At 46.0% G+C, this 24,260-nt stretch overlaps 2 protein-coding genes across 2 annotated transcripts in view; one reads left to right on the top strand and one right to left on the bottom strand.

Annotated features, from left to right (window-relative positions):
- The window catches only part of LOC308299767 (voltage-dependent N-type calcium channel subunit alpha-1B-like), a gene marked incomplete at both ends in the record, with an annotated part of 244,047 nt that overhangs the window by 146,927 nt on the left and 72,860 nt on the right, over positions 1-24,260 (bottom strand). The window contains 3 exons of the mRNA XM_080743555.1: positions 10,746-10,933; positions 17,626-17,778; positions 18,191-18,282. Coding sequence (XP_080599681.1) covers positions 10,746-10,933; positions 17,626-17,778; positions 18,191-18,282 — 433 coding nt within the window. The remainder of the gene's footprint in view (positions 1-10,745; positions 10,934-17,625; positions 17,779-18,190; positions 18,283-24,260) is intronic.
- Positions 5,014-8,061, top strand: LOC308299070 (importin-9-like; the record flags this gene model as incomplete). The annotated part of the gene is made up of 1 exon (XM_080742795.1): positions 5,014-8,061. One exon carries the CDS (start codon positions 5,014-5,016, stop codon positions 8,059-8,061), a length of 3,048 nt encoding a protein of 1,015 aa, XP_080598921.1.

Genomic DNA, 24,260 nt, shown 5'->3' with positions numbered 1-24,260 from the left:
ACAACAAAACAACCCAGCAAATGACAGAGTAATATTGCATGAGCATGACATCACTGCCTCCAGAGGCGTCATTTGGGTATGGCAAGGTATGGCAGGTGCCATAATTATATGTACTTTTTAAAACAATAAAATAATACTATCCACTGATAGTAATCATCATCATCATGCCTGTTGCTAAGGTATGGCAACGTGACTGATGACACCAGTCACGTTGCCATACCTTAGCTTTTGCTGAACAGACGCCTCTGACTGACTGCCTCTTTCCTCTATGGTTTTCGTTGAACTGCTAGAACGATGTGTTCCCTTCCCCCCGTGGCCAAGCCCCCGGCTGAGTTGACAGCATCCTATCAGTGACAGCCCCCCGCATGGCCTAGAGACTAAAGGACACACCGCTAGCGGGGTGGGAGGGCTGCAGATTCCCTTTTGACAAAAAGCGCAGCACTGAGTGACAACATTATCAGAAACAGCATAATGTCGGGCAGAAACCTTCTACTGTACATCGTTGCTGTCGAGCTGAAACCTCATATCGTCACTGTCGGGCAGAAACCTCGCATCTCCAAGTTTCAAATGTGTACGTTTTTTGGTAAAGCAAAGCCCTGCTTCATCATACAAGACTGTCGTACAAAACTAGTGATTAGTTTAGTTAATGTTTTAGATGATAAATACAAAACGAACGGTTTTGGACATACATGGTTTCCACCCGACAACGACGATATGCTGTATATCGAATCTACACGTTTTGGGCTTGTAGATCTGCTACTTTTGCTATTTTTGAATTTGCATCCTGAAAAGTAAGAGTTTTGGACATTCATGAGGTTTCCTCCCCAAAATGAGAAGACAATAATATTACCAGAAACACAGAAAGAGATAGATCAGGTAAAGTAATACTGAGAGGACCCTTATGGGCCCATTTGGTTCCATTTGTACACACTCAGTGCTAAGGGTCTCCTCGCAACTAAATCATTGGAAAACCGCTAGTGGACTCCTAATGTGCCATGGTGTCATAGTAAATCAGTGTCAGAAATATTCTGAAGAAAACCTGGAGACTTGACATTCAGTAATTATGATGAAAATAAGAACATTATAATGGTGTGTAAAAAAGAAAATCTAGAATTTGCCACGTCAAAACCAAGTCTTTCCACGGACACATTCGTCCGTGCACTGACATGTTGATGAACCCTGTTCCACCCGATAGAGACGATATCCAAAACTTTTACTTGTACTGCCCTTGCAGCAATGATGATCTAGACCCAATCATTCTTCAATTAGACTCCCCTGTCTTTTCTCCTGCATTCACTTGCCATATCCATGATTAAAACATAAGGGGTTCTCCTCCTCCACTCCCGATGGCAACACAAACACCTCTCTCCGTCTCGCCACTGGCTCTCTGATAAAGCATAATGACTTCACTGGAGAATTCATTTCCTAAGTTGGCGAGGATAATAAGTGTGTGCCTGTCAGGTTAATGGCCTGTCCGCAGGGGGGAGAGTATAAACCAGTTTGCTCAAGGTACCCAGCAGCACACATAAAGTAATACACATTAGCACCACCTTTACTAGCTGAAACATGATAGAGCAGTGGTTTTCAACCAGTGGTCCGGGGACCACCAGTGGTCTTTGAGGGGGTTCCAGGTTGTCCCCAACTAAACGTTGGAGAGTTGGTAACCAAATGGATCCTTATAGATCTTTAACTCTTGAGAGTGTAAAATGAAACCAAATGGACACTTTCAAGAGTTTCAAGAGTTAAACTATTAAACACTTGCATCATTTCATTTACAAGACGTTTACACAATTAGAGAATGTTTTTTTTTTTATGAAGGTTTTGCCTGTTATCTCTCGTATGGCACCCACATCAATACAGCATGGAATTGTGGACAAAATCTTATCTAACAAAAAAAAAAAAAAAATCAACGTTTTGGAACTAAATCTAATGGTGGTCCGTGGCTCAAATGCTGAATAAATAATGGACCGTGATATGAAAAGGGTTGATTATGTCACTGATATGATGCTGTGAACTAAGCTGGGGGTTTGGCCACAGTGGGAAGGGAACACAAATTATTATCACTGTTATAGAGAAACATATTAATGTATAACTGGTTAATAATATGATTGTGAAATGGGCCCTTTTATAAAAGGGCAAACTAAAAGGTCGAAAATAGCAGATCTACAAGCACCCAAAGCGTCGCTTCGCGCCACTTTGCTATCACTATTTTATTTGTGGTATTTGTGGTATTTCTTAGATTTGTTCAAGTGTTTGTTTGTTAAAATGTCTAACATTATTTTAAATATTTTTATTTTTAAAATATATATAAATATTCTTTATGTCGGAAAAGAAAATCCGATTTTTACACATGTCGTGACCCATAAAAATCCTTGACCCACAAATGGGTCCCGAACCCATTTGACATAAGATGTCACAATTTCCAATCTACTCAATCTGTGTCTCATTAGTCGGCTGTCAGAAACCTGGACTAAGTGGTCAGACCTGATCTCGAACGCTTTTGTGGGCCCTGATGCAGAAAAGGTTGGGAGCCACTGCAGTACAGCACAGTGTATAATGTGCACAAAGTGGAGACTCCCTCTCTGATGTGTTTCATGATTGTCTTATCGTCCTCCACCTCTCCTGACCTCTGATACCCGAGAGTGCATGTGTGCGTTACTAAAAAACAACATTGCTGTGTACTCGCCGTGTGTAAATTAATGAATACCATGAGATGCAGACACACTTCACTGCTCCCATGCGCACAGTATACGCAATACACTATGCAATTATATCGTTGTTGTCGGGTGGAAACCTTTGTCCAAAACGGTTCGTTTTCTATTTGTTTTGTACTATTAAACTAGTGAAAATAGCCGATCTACAAGCACACAACACCTCGCACCTCGCGAGGCGTTGTGTGCTTGTAGATCGGCTATTTTCACTTGTTTTGTGCGACAGTCTTGTATGATGAAGGGCTTTACTTTAAAGAATAAAGTACAAATGTGAAACTTGGACAATATGCATGTATAAAAACTGTATGTGCATTACTGTACATACACGTATACACACTCAGGTTATAATCCTCAGCGATCATTTATCCATTTGTAACTTTTGCGTGTTACATTTGTACACTCTCAAGAGTGGTATTTTAACCCTAACCATAACCTCACAGAAACGACATACCGTAACCCTAATGCTAATCTAACAAAAACTATGCCTAAACCTAACCTCAGGCTTATCCTTTAATCATAAATAAATATGCCTTAACCTCACACTAATGTAATGTAACAATTGTCAGGAAGTGCTTTATAGTCCCCAAAAAACAGTACACCTGCAGTGGGATTTGAACCTGCGATCTTGGGACCGAATATCGCCTTGGAATATCGCCTAGGTGCTTTACAATGATTAGGCATTACATTCACCCATTCACACAAACATTCATACACCGATGGCAGTGGAAAACATGCATGGCACCAACCTGCTCACTAAGAGCAATTAGGGGTTCAGTGTCTTGCTAAAGGACACTTCGGACACTACACAACTCTGGAGGAGCTCGGGATCGAACTGGTTCCCAAACGGACGCTCTACCTCCTGAGCTACTTCCGCTCGTCTGGAACCCCCTGAATATTGACAAAAGATCAAGCAGGGACTGCCTTATACTTTTACTAAAGTAAGACATCTGAGTACCTCTCACAGAGAGAAGAGATGGCAAGCCACATGACAAAGACATAAAGTAACGGACGTGGGTGGATAATGGGTGGGCTGGCCAGATATATTACGTAAAGACAGTGATCAGAGTGTTACAAAGGCAGATGATAAATTGACAAATGAGAGAAAGAGACGGTATTACGCAGCAGGAGAGAAAAGTTAAGAGGACCGCAGGCGCTGAGAATAAAGCGGTGCTTTCTGCCATCACGCAGCGGTGAGAGTCCATGCTGTTTAGAGCGTAATGAGACAGTAAAACCTACAGCTGTCTGAGCAGTGACACAGAGAGAGGGACCGGAGGACGGGGTGGTGGAGGGAAAGATGAGATGGAGGGAGAGAAGAAAAGAAGGAATGGAGAAACGTGATAAATGATCTTCTGAGTAGCTACGATTCGAGACAGTTGGTGCAAAGTTTGTTTATAGCAAGCGGTATCAGAGAGGAATAACTACCAGCCAAACCCTTCGCTGCTAATCTTAAAGGATGATGTCGCCATTCTTCAACTTAATCCGCTTCAAACTGGCACTGTGTGCCCATTCTCTGTATCATTGCCAAAACCATTCCTCCGGTGATGTAATCAGAGGAAAGGCTCAAATCTGTCTCTTTCTGAATTTTCATCTCATGGGGACAATTACAGAAGCGCTCGGCTGTACTTCGACTGACAAGTACTCTAATAACAGGTACTGGATGAATTCCCCAAAAACAACAAAGGAGCACTCACGCAATTGTCATAAATTAATATGGGCAGGGTTGTGGGACAGGTGCTACATGTGTTAACAGGTGCAAAAATGACACAAGCGTAGTTTATTTTGTCACGTTACATCACAGACATAACATGGCCATATATGGAGACCACCTGAAACTGAATTTTGAGGCTGCAAAATGGTGGTGTGTGAAGGCTGTGTAACATCTGAACATCAAGTACGTGAAAAATATTTATGTGAAAAGACATTTGGTGCTGATCGGTCCAGTGGTTTGCGGGATGTAGCCAGTCTGTGATGTCAACCATCTATGATGTGTCTATAATGTAAGACTCCATATTTGAACATGTTTTCAGCCTGATGCAACCGTCATTGACTTCCACTATAAAATAATAAAGTGACCTAACGACAGACAGGGTCAGAAACAGAACCTCTTGAAGAAGGCTCTGCATCCCACAGAGTCACGCCGTAAAAACAGTTGTCAAGTGAATATTCGGCAATTGTGTTCATTGGCCTACTGGCAACGTGCACAAGTAATTTGGCACAGTGGTTTCCGAGACACACGAGAGTGTTGGACTGAACTGAAGCAGGCTACCCAGGCTGTGGTGGTGCTGGTGAGAACGCGGCAGGGATGACCGCGGCTGTTGCGGTTCAACAAGGACTGAAAGAAGCTCTGATCGAGACTCTGACGGCCATCTTGTCCCCGGTCCAGGAAGTGCGTGCTGCTGCGGAGGAGCAGGTCAAAGTTCTAGAGGTGACAGAGGAGTTTGGCGTCCACCTGGCTCAACTCACAGTGGACCCTCGGGGAGCTCTTGCTGTCCGCCAGCTGGCGTCTGTCATCTTGAAGCAGTATGTTGAGACCCACTGGTGTTCCCAGGCGGAGAAGTTCAGGCCCCCAGAAACCACCGACAGGGCTAAAGCCGGCGTCAGGGAGCTTCTCCCCGGGGGTCTGCGGGAGGCCGCCAGCAAGGTCCAATCCGGCGTGGCGTGCACCGTGTCAGCCATCGCCCACTGGGACTGGCCCGAAGCCTGGCCGCAGCTCTTCCCCCTACTGGTGGACATGTTGGTCAGCGGGGATGTGAACGCCGTGCACGGAGCCATGAGTGTCCTCACAGAGTTCACCCGGGAGGTGGCAGTCACACAGATGTCACTGGTGGCTCCTGTGATTTTACCCGAGATGTACAAGATCTTTACCATGGCCGAGGTCTACAGCATTCTCACCCGCGCCAGAGCAGTGGAAATCTTCACCACGTGTGCCGACCGCATCTGTGTCGTGGAAGAGCTCGAAGAGGGTGCCACTAAAGCAGTGATATTCCCAGTGGTGCAGCAGTTCACGGAGGCCTTTGTGCAGGCTCTTCAGATGCCCGATGGACCCTCTTCTGACTTCAGCCTCAAGATGAAGGTCCTTCAGGCGGTGACAGCTTTGGTGAACCATGAGTTATTTGGTGAAGAACTCATGGTGTCCTCTATGCAACAGATACTACCAATTGTGTGGAATACACTGACTGAGAGTGCATCTTATTATGTAAGAACTGAAGTCAACTGCACAGAGGAAGTGGATGACCCTGTTGTAGACTCGGATGGTGAGGTGTTGGGCTTTGAGAATCTGGTGTTTAGCATCTTTGAGCTTGTCGAAGCCCTGCTGGAGAACGACGAGTTCAAGAGCACAGTGAAGAAAGCCCTGCCTGAACTCATCTACTACATCATCCTCTACATGCAGATCACTGAGGAGCAGATTCGAGTGTGGACGGAAAACCCCCAGCAGTTTGTTGAGGATGATGACACCGTCTCTTATTCAGTCAGGATCTCCGCTCTGGACCTGCTTCAGATGGCTGTTGATACAGAGTTCCAGAATGAGAGTGCGGTGGCTCTGGCAGCAGCGACAACCAAGCACCTTCAGGAGGTAGAGCTGGCTAGGAACAGTGGAAAAGATTACTGGTGGAAGGTCCATGAAGCCTGTATGTTGGCCATACATGAACATCCCAAATTCACAAAGAATGTGAAGAATGGGCGTATCCAGTTTGACATGCAAAGGTTCCTGGTCGACGTTATCCTGGCTGATCTCAACCTGCCGGCGGCGTCTCCCTTCCTGCTCGGCCAGGCACTGCGGGCAGCCAGCCACTTCACGGCGTTCATGTCTCCAGAGCTCATCCAGCAGTTACTCCAGGCCACCGTTAGCGGTCTCCGCGACAGCCAGCCCCCCTCCGTCCGCATCTCTGCCGTCAAAGCCATCTGGACGTACTGTGATCAGCTGAAGCTGTCGCAGAGCGCCCATGTCCTGCAGCCCTTCCTGCCCAGTATCCTGGAAGGACTTGTGCAGCTGGCCGACCAGTTCAGCTCAGAGGTGCTCACATTGGTCATGGAGACGTTGTGCATCCTCTGTACCGTGAACGCAGCCTTCACCACCAGCGCAGAGAGCAAGATCTGCCCGCTCACCATCAACATTTTCCTTAAGCACAACAATGACCCTGAGGTAGCGTCTCTGGCCCAGGACATCTTTAAGGAGTTGGCCCGGGTAGAGGGGTGCCAAGGCCCCATGCAGACCAGGCTCCTCCCCACCCTGATCAGCATCATGCAGGCTCCTCCCGACAAAGTCCCCTCTGGACTCTGTGCCACGTCCATAGACATCCTGACCACTGTGGTGCGCAACACCAAACCTCCTCTGTCGGAGATGCTGGTGTGTCAGGCCTTCCCTCTCGTGGCACAGTGTACGATGCGCACAGACGATAACACTATTATACAGAATGGTGGAGAGTGTTTGCGGGCTTACGTGTCGGTGGCGCTGGAGCAGATCGGCCAGTGGAGGGATGACCAGGGGAACAGTGGCATCTGGTACGTCACGCAGGTGGTCAACCAGCTGCTAGACCCCAGGGCCTCAGAGTTCTCAGCCACCTTCGTGGGCAGGCTGGTGTCTACGCTCATCTCCCGGGCCGGGGCAGAGCTGCAAGACCAGCTGCACCAGATCCTCAGAGCCGTCCTCAGCAAGATGCAGCAGGCCGAGGCGCTGAGCGTCATACAGTCACTCATCATGGTATTCGCCCACCTGGTTCACTCCCAGCTGGAGCCCCTGTTAGAGTTCTTGTGCGGTCTTCCCGGGCCGACCGGAAAACCCGCTCTGGAGTTTGTCATGACGGAGTGGACGAGCAGACAGCACTTATTCTACGGACACTACGAGGGCAAAGTCACCACGGTAGCGTTATGCAAACTCCTGCAGCACGGTCTCAACGCAGACGACAAGCGCCTCCAAGACATCATGGTCAAGGGAGAGGAGATCTTCAGCCCCGAGGAGGGCATCCGCACGCGCTCCAAATCCGCCAAGAACCCAGCGAGGTGGACTACCGTTCCGTTGCTCGTCAAGGTCTTCAAAGTGATCGTGAATGAGTTGCCGTCTGGCATGGTGGCCAACGCCAACAGGGCCAATCCTGCCGACTGGAGTCAGGATTCTAGCAGCATGTGGGAGGACCAGGAGGATTGTGATGATGAAGATGGAGAAGACAAGTACGACGATAACGACGAGGACAGTGATCCGGATGCATTGAAGGACCCCTTATATCAGATTGACCTCCAGGCCTACCTTACAGACTTCCTGACGCAGTTCGCCCAGCAGCCCTGTTACAGCATGTTCTCAGGTCACCTGAACGACAGCGAGAGACGAGCCCTGCGGTCTGTAGGCCTCTAGCCCTGCTTCTTCATCAATCCCCTCTCCTCACAACAAAAGTCCTTATCACTTATATTTATTACTTGCGCCAGCAGAGTGTGCAAGTACTGCGTTTGGTGGCGTTTCTGTCGCGTATCTGTCTGTGTTTATGCCCATAGCCAATCAGGGACCAGCATTCTTGGTGACGTGACCATCAACAGCCACTGAGGGACCAGCATTCTTGGTGACGTCACGTGCAACCTGATATAAATAACAAGGCACGCTCTGCTGACGCACAAGTAGGCCATACATGGCCACGAGTGCTCAAGGTGCAAGTTGGAATGCAGTCTGGTTTTATGAATAATCACACCCAATGTGAAGTGAGCAGTGGTCGTGCTTGCATAACGTCTTCGACTAGGATTTGAGATGTACAGGCTATGCTACACACACACGTTTTGCTATGGCAAAACACTGGGGGAAAAGGAACTGGTGCAGATATGCACTTATGAACGCCCTGTTTCTCTGTATCTGAGGATGAGGATTTGCTTAAGTGTCAAATTCTGGTGTCTGTAGCAACTGTGGAGATTATCAGCTCCTAAACAGGTCAATATTCTCTCTGTCCTGTAGGTGTATTTGATTATTGCAGTTCGATTTTAATGTTGACATACACAATTGTTGGCCTCCCTATTTTTGTCAATTTATTTTCAATGATAGATCTACAAGCTAGAGACCTTTTTTCTTTTTTTAAGCCATTTGCAATAGCCAAGAGGTTATGACTATTTGGGGGTCCTTTGCATGGAAACATTTGGGAACCTCTATTTTAGAACAACAAAAAAGAAATATTGCACTGGACTGTTGACGTTGCAACTGAGCCTCTGTCAAAGCAGGAGCAGTGTGGTCCGCATTCAAAGAGAAAACATACTGTAAGTCACCTACATATCGTCGCTGTCGGGTGGAAACCTTGTATCTCCAAGTTTCAAATGCGTACGTTCTTTCACGAAGTAAAGCCCTGCTTCATCAGACAAGGCCGTCACACAAAAGTAGTGAAAACAGCAGATCTACAAGCACACAACGCCTCGCACCGCGAGGCGTTGTGTGCTTGTAGATCGGCTGTTTTCACTAGTTTAAATCATTTTTAAATGATAAATGCAAAACGACGGTTTTGGACATACAAGGTTTTCATCGGACAACGACGATATTTGCCTACTGTAACTACTCTTTGATAATAGGGGGATACTTTGACATAGAGCTTCTGAGAGAAGATGTGTGCTGTTAAGCCTGCATAGGTTGAAATCCCATTGTCCAATACCTGCTTTTGGCTGCGCAGTGGCAGCTGGCAGCACTGACATACTAGATATGAATCTAGTGTAATATTCTGTGCAGGTGCACATGAGCATGTGTGTGCGTGTGTGTGTGTATGTGCGCGTGTGTGTGTGTGCGCGCGCGCACGCACGCATGCATTGTGAACCAGCACACTCTGTCCAGAGCTCCGTTTACAATTCCCTAACCATCCAAGCAGAAAGCAAAATGACACATTGACGCTCCGCAGTGGAGCTCTGCCTAACTGCCACGCACGCACGCACACACACACACACACACACACACAAGACTATACTGCTACTACTGCCAGAATACTGTCACTACACGTAACACAACACATACATAACTAACCCTAATGCTGCATTCACACTAACAGATACAGAAAGAACCAAGGGCTACCGTTCATTTTTCGATGGAAGCCACAGCGACATCTAGGGTTACCGACCGTCCCGTAAAATACAGGATCGTCCGGTATTTGGAAACAAAAAGACTTTGTCCCGTATTTTCGAGGTCATGGAAGAATGACGTGATGATATGGTGATTCTCAGTTCTCACTCACTCACACTGCGCGAACACACACACACACACACACACACACACACACACACACACACACACACACACACACACACACACACACACACACACACACACACACACACACACACACACACACACACACACACACACACACACACACACACAAGCAAGAAGGGGCAGGGCCAGGGGCAGGCAGCTATGGGATTATGGGAATAAGGAGCAGGACAGTGGAACCTGGTGTCTGAAAACGCGCTAGGCTCTATCATGGGCCGGGGGTACAGGACCAATGAGAAGCAGTTTCCGGGTTGCTGAGATATGATACTTCATAGTGATTGGCTCTGCTGCCTATAAGTGCTACAGTTAAGATATTTCGATCACAGCAGAACCTTATTGTTTTTTGGTGCAGAAGATGAGGGGGAAACAAATAGTTTCCTTCAGCCAGTTCCGTGCTCTTATTTAAGCTCAGGCTTTATATTTCCTTCATATCGTCGTTGTCGGCTGGAAACCTCGTATCTCCAAGTTTCAAATTGGTATGTTCTTTCGCAAGGTAAAGCCCTGCTTCATCATTCAAGGCTGTCGCACAACGTTAGTGAAAACAGCAGATCTACAAGCACACAGCGCCTCGCGGTGCGAGGCGTTGTGTGCTTGTAGATCGGCTGTTTTCACTAGTTTAAATCATTTTTAAAATGATAAATGCAAAGCGAACGGTTTTGGACATACAGGGTTTTCACCCGACAACGACGATATGTTTTCTCATTCGTTGGACGAATGCTGACGTCATCAAAAAATATATTTAATAATAATTTGGGGACCCTCTGGGGGTGCCTTCCCACAGGTTGAGAAACCCCTGAGGTACCCTGACTCACATTGTAGAGGATGTCCACCCATCCCTCCATGGTGATGCACTGGAACACGGTGAGCACGGCGAACAGGATGTTGTCAAAGTTGGTGATGCCGAAGTTGGGTCCGGTCCAGAACCCTCTGCACACGGTTCCGTTGGGACAGGTCCGGGCCGGGGGCTCCTCGCCACACGGCCACTCTGCCATCCTCTCACCTGCAAGAGCAAGGGGTGGGGGGGAGAAAGGGGAATTATTTTATGGTATGGCTATTGAAAAATAGCAGATCTACAAGCTCACAGCGCGGCACCGACTTCTATACAGGAGGAAAATACCCAGAGAAAAAGTCTGCTTTAAGTAGGATGTGAGGGGTCTAACTAGGGGTTTGTCATGAATCTGAATCCATTACAAGCATTTGTTTTTGCACCAAAAACTTTCCTTGGGCTAGAAATGGCCCCCAAAAACACCCACAAAACTGTGAAAAGTGATGACTCATCACTTTTCATCACTAAACCATCGTTTTCTGAGGCCATTTCTAGCCCAAGTAAAGTTGTTTGTGCAAAACAAATGCTTGCAGTGGATTCAGAATCATGACAAACCCCTAGTTAGACCCCTCACATCCTACTTAAAGCAGATTTTTTTTCTGGGTATTTTCCTCCTGTATAGAAAGTCGATGGGAGCCCAACTTGATTTGGCCACTGTGGCAACCCCGAAGGTCGTTGGCTCGGGCACCCTAGCTAAATCATTAGAGCAAGCCCTGGGCTACATCTGTGCAAAATGTGGCACTTTTAGACTGATTTGTACGAAATGAGCATTGTCTCCCCTTAGTCCCTGCACAAAAAATGCATATATACAGTACATATATAGGCTACTTCGTCATACAATAAATAGCGGTAATCAGCCGATCTATCAGCTCAAACTCGTCACATAGTGACGCGTTCTGAGGTTGTAGTTCTGCTGTTTTTGTAAATATATATATATATATATATATGATTTGTATGTATTCTTTATTTTTATGGATTGATTGATTGATTGATTGAAGAATGTATTAGAAGTTTGCAATAGAAAAAAAGTACAGTTTCATGACAGTACAAATCACTGGTACAAGGTCAACTAAAAGGAGATCCTAGAAAGCCGAGGCTTATTTACACAGGAACCACACTTTAAGTATCTCATATAACATTGAAAGACAGACGGATAGAACATAGTACTTTATCTAGGATAATATCAGTTTCAAAAGCATAACATCAAAATACAGAGGCAGAAAAAAGAATAATAGAAAAGGGGGGGGGGGGGCATGGGGGCTTAGTCTATTTACAAGTCACGGGTAGCAGCTGTCTGAAGGTGACTTTTCATACCAATTTTGAAGGAGGCTAGGGATTTGCTCTCCTTTAGGGCTTGAGGAAGGGCGTTCCACATGTTGATGGTGTAGCAGGAGAACGAGTTAGAGCCTTGTTTAGTGTTAAATCTACGTTGATGATGATTAGTGGAGCTGCCTCTGGTGTTGTGGTCGTGAACATCCTTGACCTTTAAGAAGTAGTTTGTCAGGTACATGGGAATCTTGGAGGTGTAGTGTATCTTGTACACCAGGCCCATTGCAAGATGTTGTACTCTGTCAGCTACTTTGAGCCATCCCACGCTTTCGTGGTGATGATCGGTAAGGTGGGTCAGAGGAGGGAGACCAAGCACAACCCTAATTAGTTTGTTTTGGGCTGTTTGAAGCTTTAACTTTAAGGCGGCTGGGGCGTCGCGATACCAGACAAGGACTCCGTAATCAATGAGGGGCCCAATAAGAGCTCCTCCTAGTGTCTTTCGGGATTTAGTATTGATCAGCGGGGCAACCCTTTGCAAGAAGCGAATTCGTTGGTTGACTTTATTGATTACCTTGGTGGTCATTTTTTCACTGGATAGGTTAGCCTCCAGGATGCAACCCAGGTAGCAGATGTAGTTTTTTCTTTCTATCACAGTGTCACCTACTTTAATTGTGAAGTTCTCAACTAGGCTAAGTTTCTGACTAGATCCAAAGAGGATACATTCAGTTTTGCCTAGGTGAATTGAGAGTCTGTTGTCATTGAGCCAGGTGCAGATCTTGTTAAGTTCACAGTTAAGGGCCTTTTCAACCTGCAATAAGTCTCTGCCGGAGACTAGGAGAGCCGAGTCATCCGCGAAACAGAAACAGATTGCAGTCACAAGCAGATGACATGTCGTTTACGTATATTAAGAACAACAGTGGTCCTAGTATACTCCCTTGAGGTACTCCACAGTTTACTGGGAGGGGGGGGGGACAGGGTTCCGTTGACTTCCACCATCTGTTCCCTCCCCACCAAGTAAGAGTGCATCCATCTCACTGCTGTGCTATCAAGACCAATAGCTTTGAGTTTTTCAATCAGAATAGAATGATCGACGGTGTCAAATGCCTTCTGGAGGTCCAGCATGACCATGCCGCAATATTTGCCATCGTGAATTTCACGTTTGATGTAATCATTCAAATAGATGAGGCATGTATCTGTGGAATGGGACTCTCTGAAGCCAGACTGGAACTCGTAGATCAGTTTATTCTCTTCAAGATATTTAGCCACCTGTTCATAGACAATTTTTTCCATTACCTTAGAGATGGAACTAAGGATTGAGATTGGCCTGTAGTTGCCAGGGTCAAGTTTACTGCCTTTTTTGTGCAGGGGGGTTACCTTAGCTAATTTGAAGTCCTGGGGGACATAACCCTGCTTGATAGATAGATTAATAATATGGGTAATGATTGGGGCAATGGTGGCAGCTGAGTCTATGAGAAATTTGGGGGCGATTTTATCATGGCCAGCGGCCTTGAATTGAGGTAGGGTGCGAAGTTTTTTAAACACTTCATCAGTTGTCACCGTGGTAAGTTTAAAATTGTCTTTGCATACCCCAAGGTTCCTGTAGAATTTCAAGATGTGCCTAACACCAAACAGCCCAGATGGAGCGGGCAGTTTATTGACCAGATTTTTGGCCATGGAGGTGAAATAGATGTTGAGATTTTTGGCTACATCGAGACTGTCAGTGAGGAGGGTTATGGGAGTTTGGATGGATATGTTGCTGGCTATGGATCTAAGTTTAGCACCACAGCCTAGCTGGGTTTTAAATAGCTTCCATAGGTCTCGTGGTTTGTGGATGTTTTCCTCAACTTTCTCATCCAAGTAGTGTTTTTTGGCAGAAAGGATTAAGGAGGTTGTCCGATTTCTCAGTTTATTAGCCTCTAAACTGACTATTTCTAATTTGGCTTCAAGGTGTTTATTGGGGCCTTTTTTGAGTTTGTGATTATATTTGCGTTTCTCAGAGTATTTTTTGTCTCTGAGTTTCATTGATTCACAGATTTCCGAATTCCACCATGGCTGTGAGCGGGCTTTAACCCTGACCCTACGCAAAGGAGCCACTTCGTCTAGGGTAGTGTTGAAAATGGATTTAAAGCCCAGCCAGGCTTCATCGACCTGAGTGCTAGCTAGTACTGGGGACCAGTCAGATTTCTCCAGTTTGTGATTAAAGGCTTCGCTAGAGTAGGTTTTGAGGTTTCTAGCTTCAACTGTTTTGTGGCCGTCAGCTTTGGACTTATGTATTTTACGGGTGCAGTAAATTATATCATGGTCGCTTAGGCCACCACATTCAATAGTCCCACTCGCGGAGACTTTAGATTTGTCTGTGGTTACAATGAGATCTATGGTGGTTTGAGAGTTATCTGTAACCCTAGTTGGCTTGGTGATGAGCTGAGTGAAACCCTGTTGATTACAAAGCTTATTGAATTTTTTGAATAGAGGAGCTTCTTTACGAAGCATGTCTATGTTCCAATCTCCAATAATGTATTTTTCAACATTGTCCACCGGATACATTTTTAAACTTTGCCCAAATATCAAACACATTAAAACATATTATACAGTCTATAGTCAATTTCCCAAAAGGCATTTTCAATTCAATTCAATCTGACCAAAAGCAATCATCTAACTTTACTGAGCAAATTCAGATCAGACTGCTTGGACTATATACGCATACAGTACACATATAAAATCGAATTAGGTTCCACAGGTTTATGTAGTTCCATTTGTACTCCGAGTTAAATTAGATTGTGACGTGCTGTGAGCTCGTAGATCTGCTATTTTTGGCGAATGTTTCCCCAGAAGAGGCATTCATTGTGGGGTTCAAGTGTGAAGGAAATATATTTAAAGTAACAAACTCAGATAAACTGCCTTTTCCCTTTAGTCCAGCTGATGACTCACTCTTTCACACTGTCCTGTCTCTCCTTTCCTCTGTGTGTGTGTGTGTGTGTGTGTGTGTGTGTGTGTGTGTGTGTGTGTGTGTGTGTGTGTGTGTGTGTGTGTGTGTGTGTGAGACACGCATGCACGCACGCACGCACGCAGACAGGCAGGCAGGCAAGCAAGCAGGCACACACACACACACACACACACACACACACACACAGGGAAGGAGAAACCGCAGCCTTCAGCTACAAAGATGTTACCGTTGCTGCCCGTCTTAATCAAATCCTGCTGTGTGTGTGTGTGTGTGTGTGTGTGTGTGTGTGTGTGTGTGTGTGTGTGTGTGTGTGTGTGTGTGCACGCGAGACTAAAATAACACACACACATACTGTACATTAGCAAGCTGTCACAACTGCTCACACCACTGGCGAGCATCCTGATCTCTCTACCACACACACACACACACACACACACACACACACACACACACACACACACACACACACACACACACACACACACACACACACACACACACACACACACACACACACACACACACACACACACACACGAATGGACCCTAGCCTCCTGGGGTCCTGGCCCTATTCTGGGCCATGTCACAAGGGGCGAACATTCAGCGACAAAATAGCCAATGCAACGTGTTGTGAGTGCCTAGATCTGCTACTTTGGGCCGAAGAAATTGTGTGTGTGTGTGTGTGTGTGTGTGTGTGTGTGTGTGTGTGTGTAGGGGGGGAGAAGTGGTTCAACTACAGACCTCCCCCCAAAAAATTGGGTTGTTCTGACCCCCAGTTTGGGAACCACTGCTCTACTGAGAGCCGCTGTAGCTTGACAGAGCGGTGGGGAATGGCTGCTAAAAAGGCTTAACAGTCTGACTGTCCATGCAAAGAGCCATTACAAACTCTCGGGCAATTAGCATGAATCAATGTTAGCTAGGCTTGATCAAAAATGGCATTAGCTGCCTGCGATGGCAACTGTTACGGCTACCATCGAGCTGGGGGAGGATTCGCCTTGCTTGTGTCTATTTTTTTTTTTTTTTTCATCATCATTGTATATCTGGAGTATTATGGAGAAATAGCATCACAAGCATTTTAACCACTATTTATTTATCCATATGTTATACCATGGCTATTTAAAAATAGCAGGTATACAAACTCAGTACATCTAGCCTAGTTCCAGACCCTGAATCGCTAGCCACACCCCTTTAATTTTTTTGTTTGGCGATTCAGGTCTAGCATCGCTCTCATTGAGGAGGGCCTGCCTCGGTTGAAAATCCGATCGGCGAATCAGCGCCGTGAATCAGCGTCTTGTGATCAGCGTGGGTGGGGGTTTCCCAGAACTCATGTGTGTTTCCAAGTACACCAGCGCCGCCGCCGTACCGTACCGCGCATCGCGATAAAATGCGGTAAATTGCGGTAAAATGCGATTGTATCGATCTCGCTATGAAACACCAGTAGCAGGCATGTTATGTTGTGTTTGATTACTAGTTCGTAGTGCTCCTATTCTGACTGTTTCTTTGGTTAGCAAGTAGCACTAGCAAGCAACAGGCTAGCCACTAGCCAGTCACACATAACAACACTATGTCATGTGTTGGTCGGTGAACCAATCGCTGAAGACTGCCTCTTTTTGGCAACGCCCATCCCTGCAAACGCCGTAGGCGGAACCGAGTTCAGACTGAATAATGAAGTGAAACGAAATGTTAATTCAGGCTGAGTGTCAGGCTACAGTACATCTGCAAAAAAGAATAAAGTCAATCTTCTCTTCTGGGGGTCCTTGGCACAAAACCTTTTCAGATGGGGGTCCTTGACTTGAAAAGGCTTGAGAACCACTGATCTAATCTAATCTTGCATGTGATTGAGGATTTGTGAATAGCATGCAATCTAAATTACAAATCCATGCTGTCATAAAGTCCAAAACCGTTACAATAGGAAATGGACAAAAGAACCTGTGTTCCAAAAAGTACAACATCTAAACACTGCTGACTTTGTTGACCGTAGTCCCTTTTTTCCCACTGCACTAAACATCCCTTCCCTGAAAAAAGCCCATCTACAAGCCACCACGTTGTGACGCGTTAAACTTGTACATATGCTACTTTCACAGAATAGTCACCCCAAAATATGGATGCTAGGGTTCATCTGGTTCCTTTTTGTTGAGCCACAGATGAGTTGAGGAGTCCATTCTCAGCTTCATAAAGAGTTCACTTGCTTTCTCATTAATTGCGTTCAAGAACTTCCGCACAACGTTATCGTAACTTAATTTCCATGACAAAAAGAGACAACTTTACAAAATGTATACCGGAAAAAATATGTGGTATAAATAGTATGAAATCATGGGGCATAATATCACTATTGAGTTTCGTGGCTCAAGGAGCTAGAGCATCCATCAAAACATGACCACTGAAATTGTGCAATTGATCAAAATCCAGATATGAAAAACAACTGTCAAAGATATTGAGTTGCATATTGCTGCTGGTAGCACCAGCTGACTCTGTCACTGTTCGCACACACGTGCATGCACACACACACGCATGCACACACACCCACACACACACACACACACACACACACACATCCACAAATTCTGACACCAATTTCCAATCGCTGCAAGTTAAATCACACGCACCAGCGCTAATTGCTAATTGCTAAATGCCAATTGCCACTTGCACTCACCGGTGTCAATCTTGAAGCAGGTGGTGTGAAACTTGCCCATGTAAAACTCCACCCCTATTATGGCAAACATGACGATGGCAAAGAAGAGCAAGAGTCCAATCTGGAGGAGAGGAACCATGGCCTTCATGATGGACTTCAACACCACCTGGAGACCTGTGGAGAGAGAGAGAGAGCAGTGGCGTCAGTTCAGCAAAAGCTAAGGTATGGCAACATGACAGGTGCCATTAGAGTTCTCAACAGGCCTGAAAATGAAGGCCCAGCCCTAACTGGGCACTAACTGGGCTGGCCTGGGGCCCGGCCCGGCCCAACTACTTAGCATACATTTTAGGCCCTACCCGGCCCGAAAACGTCGGGTCGGGTATGGTCCGGTTTGGGAAGAATTTGATAACTGTATCAAAGAGTAAAAGTAATAAAATATTCCTTTTTTCATTGAGCCCAAGGCCCTACCCGGCCCGACTAATTAGCATAGATTTAGGCCATCTTTTCTTTTCTTTAATTACAATCCAAAATATGAACCCTTGTAAAAAAAAAAGTTGACCTTGAAGCAGAAATGTCCTTTACTTACTGGGGATTCCTGACACCAGTTTGAGTGGCCTCAGTACTCTCACTGCCCGGAGGGTCCGGAGATCAAACTGCGAGCCCACTGTAGCCAGGATGCTGTGCGTGCGCACACACACACACACACACACACACACACACACACACACACACACACACACACACACACACACACACACACACACACACACACACACACACACACACACACACACACACACAGACGTTAGCATGTTCATATCACACAACGCATCGTTTTTCCCTATGCTTTTACACAGTAAAATCTGGAGTATTGGAATAACTCCAAGAGTGTATAAGAAGAATGGACCCGTGAGGGTCCACATATATTACAGTGTACCAGGTCACAGGTGCCTGTGTGTAGGGGGGGTGGTGGTGGTGGCTGTGTGTGGTGGTGGTGGTGGGGTGTGTGTGTGTGTGTGTGTGTGTGTGTGTGTGTGTGTGTGTGTGTGTGTGTGTGTGTGTGTGTGTGTGTGTGTGTGTGTGTGTGTGTGTGTGTGTGTGTGTGTGTGTGTGTGTGCGTGCGTGCGTGCGTGCGTGCGTGCGTGCGTGCGTGCGTGCGTGCGTGCGTGCGTGCGTGCGTGCGTGCGTGCGTGCGTGCGTGCGTGCGTGCGTGCGGCGTGCGTGCGTGCGTGCACGTGCGTCCGTCAGTCACGAAGCCAGTCAGTCATGTTGCCTTCTATTAGAGGCTATACTCAGAGGGGAAGACTAAAGTGCACAGTAAAAATCCTCAGTGTTCATTTAACTCTGAGAGTGTCCAGATGGAACCAAATGGACCCGTTGAGAGTTTAATTAACACAGAGCATCTTTAGTGTGCGCTCCACCGAAACACAGAATAAAACATGCTGTAGGCTAGAGGGAGAGAGAGACAGAGAGACACAGAGAGAGAGAGAGAGAGGGGGAGAGAGAGAGAGAGAGAGAGAGAGAGGATGCGTAACGTCTCTGTCGAGTGGAAACCTCGTACGTCCAAAACTGTTACTTTTCGGGATTAAAAACTCCCCAAACAGCTAAAGTAGCAGATCTGCATAAGCGGATCTACTACTGCTGATGTAATGTGATCAAGCAGGGCTTTAACTTTAATGAAAACACACCAAAAGTTTAAAATATGGAGATAAGAGGTTTCTGCCTGACAGCAATGATAAGCAGGAACCTTGTATCTCCATATTTCAACTTTTAGTTTTTTATGTTTTTGTAAATGAATACCCTACTTCTTCATGCTACACTGTCACACTCATGTAGCAAAAATGTATGTCGCTCGTACATTTCTAGTTTTGGACATAGGAGGTTTCCACCGACAGCGACGTAGTGTGGATTATACTGAGACGAGAGTAGTAGGAGGAGGAGGAGAAGAGATGATGACATAATGAATAGAAACCCCAGGTCATCAGGCTGAAATGACAATGTTTTATTTCCCAGGGCTCGTTTTGCAGACATATTTCATTGTCAGTATATTGTTGATGTCGGGCTGCAGTGTGAATTTTGTTGACTAAGACTAGAAGCCTAAAAGACTAAAACAATTTTAGATTACTAAAATATGATTAAAGCTTAATGGTGTGCTATTCAAAAGACTATGAATACATCAGGATTTGCTGAAGTGACACAAATGCTTTCCCGGATTGAATGGGTTAAGTTATAATATTGATATATTGCCCAGCCCTACTTTGTGCTATTCCATAAATTGTTGCAGACCTGCAGATTGTAAGACATCCCCAGGTGCCTCAATGGATCACAGTGTGTTAAACGTGCATAGTATGTACAATAAATAAGGCCTATCTCAGCAGCCATAACCCACAGCGACCCTCTTTAAGTATTTTTAAGCATCCTGCGCGATAGAATCACATTTACACTGCATCTAAAGACTCCACCTTTTGCACAAAAATCGCGCATTTTTACCCCAATGTTCCTAGCAGCTTCTCCTGAAGCTATTGTATTCGCACGATGTACACTTTGTAGACAAGTAATGTGTGGGTTTGCTATGCAAATCTTTCCCCAGAGTGTCTCCTACGCAATTTTCGTCACCAAAGTATCAGGTTACAGTTTGCTTCAGCAGTGACGGCCGCGCAGCAGCGAGAGCCTAGCTAGCCGAGAGCCTGTATCTTACAAGAAGTTGGCGGCCCTTCGGGCCACTCACCTCTAGAGTTCGGCCCACTCACCTCTTCACAGCAACATACTGTCTGTCTGTGTGTGTGTGTGTGTGTGTGTGTGTGTGTGTGTGTGTGTGTGTGTGTGTGTGTGTGTGTGTGTGTGTGTGTGTGTGTGTGTGTAGGGGTGTGTGTGTGTGTCTGTGTTGCTAAAATGAAAACATTGAAAGAATGAAAATAAAACATTGGCAGGCCTATTATAGTAATAATAATAACACAATTAGGCCAATTTTTTCAAAACACTTTTTTTTCAAAAAAAACTTTTTCAAAAAACTTTTTTTTTCTCAAAAAACTTTTTTTTTCTCAAAAAACTATTTTTTCTCAAAAAAAATATTTTTTCTCAAAAATATATTTTTTCTCAAAAAAAGAACTACCCATATTTGCCCATTACAAATCCATTTGATTGCTGGTATACCGTGAGGGCCCCCGGAGGGGGCCCGAGCTCTAGATTTGAGGGCCCCCGAAATTCTAGTAGTCTTTATCACAGCTGACCCCTGGTTCAAATCCATCCCCGGGCCCTCACTCCTACCTTTCCTCTGTTTTTTTTCTTTTTTTTTCTGTTACTCTTTAACTGCCAAAAACGCCTTTTTATTTGTGGTTATAAAACAATAAAAAATCCGATCCATTTCACGGCCCAGCAGTGCCCAGTTTGTTATCCTTCTAGATTAGGCCGCTAACCCGGAACAGGAAACGGTAGCGTTTGGAGTGGGCCGTTTCTCTATAGCTCTGTTTCTTACTATCTATCTAGGTCGTCCTCAGACGAGCCCTCCATCGTTGTTTCCAGTCATCTCGGTTCTCCATACATCTGGCCAGCTCATTGGTGTTCTGTGTCCCTACGTCTTCCTTGAGTATGTCCACGTATGTTTTTGTGGGACGTCCTCGCGGCCGGTGCCCGTGTGTTGGCTCCCACAGTACCAATTTGCTGGCTGGAAGCTCCTGGTGTCTTTGGCAGTGTCCTGCTAGTCTCATTCTTCTGGTGGCAATTTTCTCGCTTACCTTTGGTATTCCCTCATACAGGCTCTCGTTTGTAACATGTGCACTCCTGTTGATGTTGAGTACTGCACGCAACATTCTAGTGTAGCACCCGTCTAGAGACTTCTGCAGGGTTGGCTTCAGGGTCCAGCATTCACTGCCATAGAGGAGAACAGACTCCACCGTTGCAAAGAAGAAGCTAAGTTTGATTTGGCGGGGGAGGTTAGAGTTCCATACACTGTTCATGCCGTTCAGGGCCCTCCAAGCGAGTGCCTTCCTTACTTTAAGGTCTTTCTCAGTTGAGTCGACCCATGCGCCCAGGTACTTGAAGTCCTTGACTTCCTTCAACACAGCTCCTTCTGTTGTTGTCAGAGGTGAGTGATCAGGTAGGTTATAGGTGATAACCTCAGTTTTCTTAGCGTTTAGCCTGAGACCAACTTTGGCACACTCTATCTCCACCCTGTTCAGGAGTTCTTGTGCTTGTTCCATGCTGTCGGAGAGCAGGCTGATGTCGTCCGCATAGTCCAGGTCTGTCAGAACTACTGCGGGATGCCGTCTTGACCTCCTTGGTGTTAGCGTGAAGCCAAGCTCTTGTTCCCGTCCCCCTATGGCTTTCCTGAGCGCATAATCTAGAACTATGATGAAGAGGTAGGGGGCTAGGGTGTCTCCTTGCATTACCCCAGCTCGGATGTCAAACACCTCACTGCTGCCATCTGGGGTCACCACTTTGGCCCTTGTTTTTGCGTACATGGTCTCGATAGCCCGGAGAATGTTGGGAGGGACATTGTAGGCCTCAAGGATCTTCACCATCTTGCTTCTGTGGATAGAATCAAAAGCCTTTTTGAAGTCAATGAAGCACAGTACAGCTGCTAGGTTGTTCTTTTTCACCTCCTCTATTAATCTCCTTAATGCCAGGATCTGTGCTACGGTTGTTCTCTCCTCTCGAAAACCATTTTGGTTCTCTCTCAGGTGAGGGTCGATGGCATGCCGTATCCTGTTCAGTATCATTCGGTTGAAGACCTTAGCAGTGATACATGTCAGGCTGATGCCTCTGTAGTTGTCTGGCTTTGAGAGGTCTCCAGCTTTAGGCACCGGGATGATATTAGACAGAGACCATATTTCAGGTTGCTTGTTGTGTTACTGTTCGTTTCCATTGTAAACACTGATGGGGATAACTTGAGAACCGTAGCTCCTTTTGCATGTTTCTTTTTTTTTGCGTTGAACGTCGTGCACACACGTCGTGCAAGATACGTGCACGATCGTGCACGCACGCAATCACGTTAAAAGGTAAGACAACCGTTGCAATTTGACCTGAAAAAAGCTGGCAGTAAATTCGTTTTTAAATAACGCATTAAAATGACAAGAACAGTGAGTGTTTTTCACCTTCTGTGTAAGAATCCAAGATTACCCAAGTACAGAGTCAACTGAGGTCCAGGTGACTCAGTCTAGACTAGAGGGTCCATGTGGTTATGGAAGAAAATAATAATGCCCAGCTGGGAGATAAAGGCTACAGCCGGGATGCAGGATTCATTATTTGTTTTGTACACGTTACTGTAGATTTACATCTAGGATACACAAAACACTCTCTCTCTCTCTCTCTCAATAACACACACACACACACACACACACACACACACACCTCAAACACAATTTCCTGTCAACTCTTAGTCTTGACAATACAATGTGTTGTTTGACCTCACAGCGCAACAAATACAAGTGGTAATATTGCACACTGTTGATGAAAACAAACAAGTCGCATAAAAGTGCAAAACAAACAGGCGAGAGGGCAGATTGCAGATGAACAGGGCTTTATATAAGACACTGGCACACAAACCTTTACATCTCAAGGACTGAGAGTATACAAATGGAACCAAATGGACCCTTGCGGGAATGCGGGGTCAATTCGGTTCCATTTGTACACTCTCAGTTACAGAACCGTAAGGGTCCACTTAGTACCCCCTCAAGGAACCCTGACCTGTCCCTGGACCGCACTTTGAGAACTACTTAAAAAGTAGGTGGCTGTAAGGGTATGGAACACTGTAGCCTGGCGTGGCCAGACTAATATCACTGTGAATCTCTGTGTGGAACCTGCATTACCAAGGGGCGGATAAAGAATGGTGATAAAGCCGCCCCATATTTGCATACTGGGCCCTGATTGGTCCCTCACAACTTCGAAGGGAGTGAAATCCAATCACAACTTCAGCGGAGGGCATTTATTTTTATTTTTGCAATGGCAGATTGAGATTGGTTTCCAGGCTAAGAAGACTGAGGATTGGAGGGCCAATCGAGCAATGAGGCCGAGTTTGACGGACACAATATTGTTTGGGGAGGATCGCCTTGTGATTGGCTGAGATGGGGCAGGGAGCGCTCGTTTTTTCACGTAAAATAAACAATTCCATCCACCATGGCTTGCCAGCTGGAACGGTGCACTCGCCAATGTGCGCGCTGCCATTGGCTGCTCACCGTGGCATCCGCTCTTTAGCGGCTCGCAAGCCTCAAGCACGTCTAATTCCAAGCCGATGGGTGGACTGCGAACACTTTTCAGGAAAGGTTGAGAACCACTGATATAACTGGACAGGCGCTCCCGGAAATGAATGAACCAATCGGAACTGGAACTGAGTAAGACTGAACCAATGAGGAGATTGCAGATGGAAGGAAATGGTAAATAGTAAATGGTAAATGGTGCAGTTATATAGCGCCTTCATCCAAGGCACTTTACAGAGATTGTGCATTACATTCACCCATTCAAACACACATTCATACACCGATGGCAGAGGAAACCATGCAAGGCACCAACCTGCTCACCGGGAGCAAGTAGGGGTTCACAGTCTTGCTCAAGGACTCTTCGACATTAACTCTAGGGGAGCCCGGCATCGAACTGGGAACCCAGTGTTCTAATGACGGCTTCTCTACCCCTGAGCCACTGCCGTGAAAGAACAGCAAGGA

Source organism: Nannobrachium achirus, assembly GCF_963921795.1.
Source record: "Nannobrachium achirus genome assembly, chromosome: 15".
NCBI classification, from domain to species: Eukaryota; Metazoa; Chordata; class Actinopteri; order Myctophiformes; family Myctophidae; genus Nannobrachium; species Nannobrachium achirus.
Note: the sequence above shows the minus strand (reverse complement) of the source record. Positions and strands in the feature narration are given on the sequence as shown.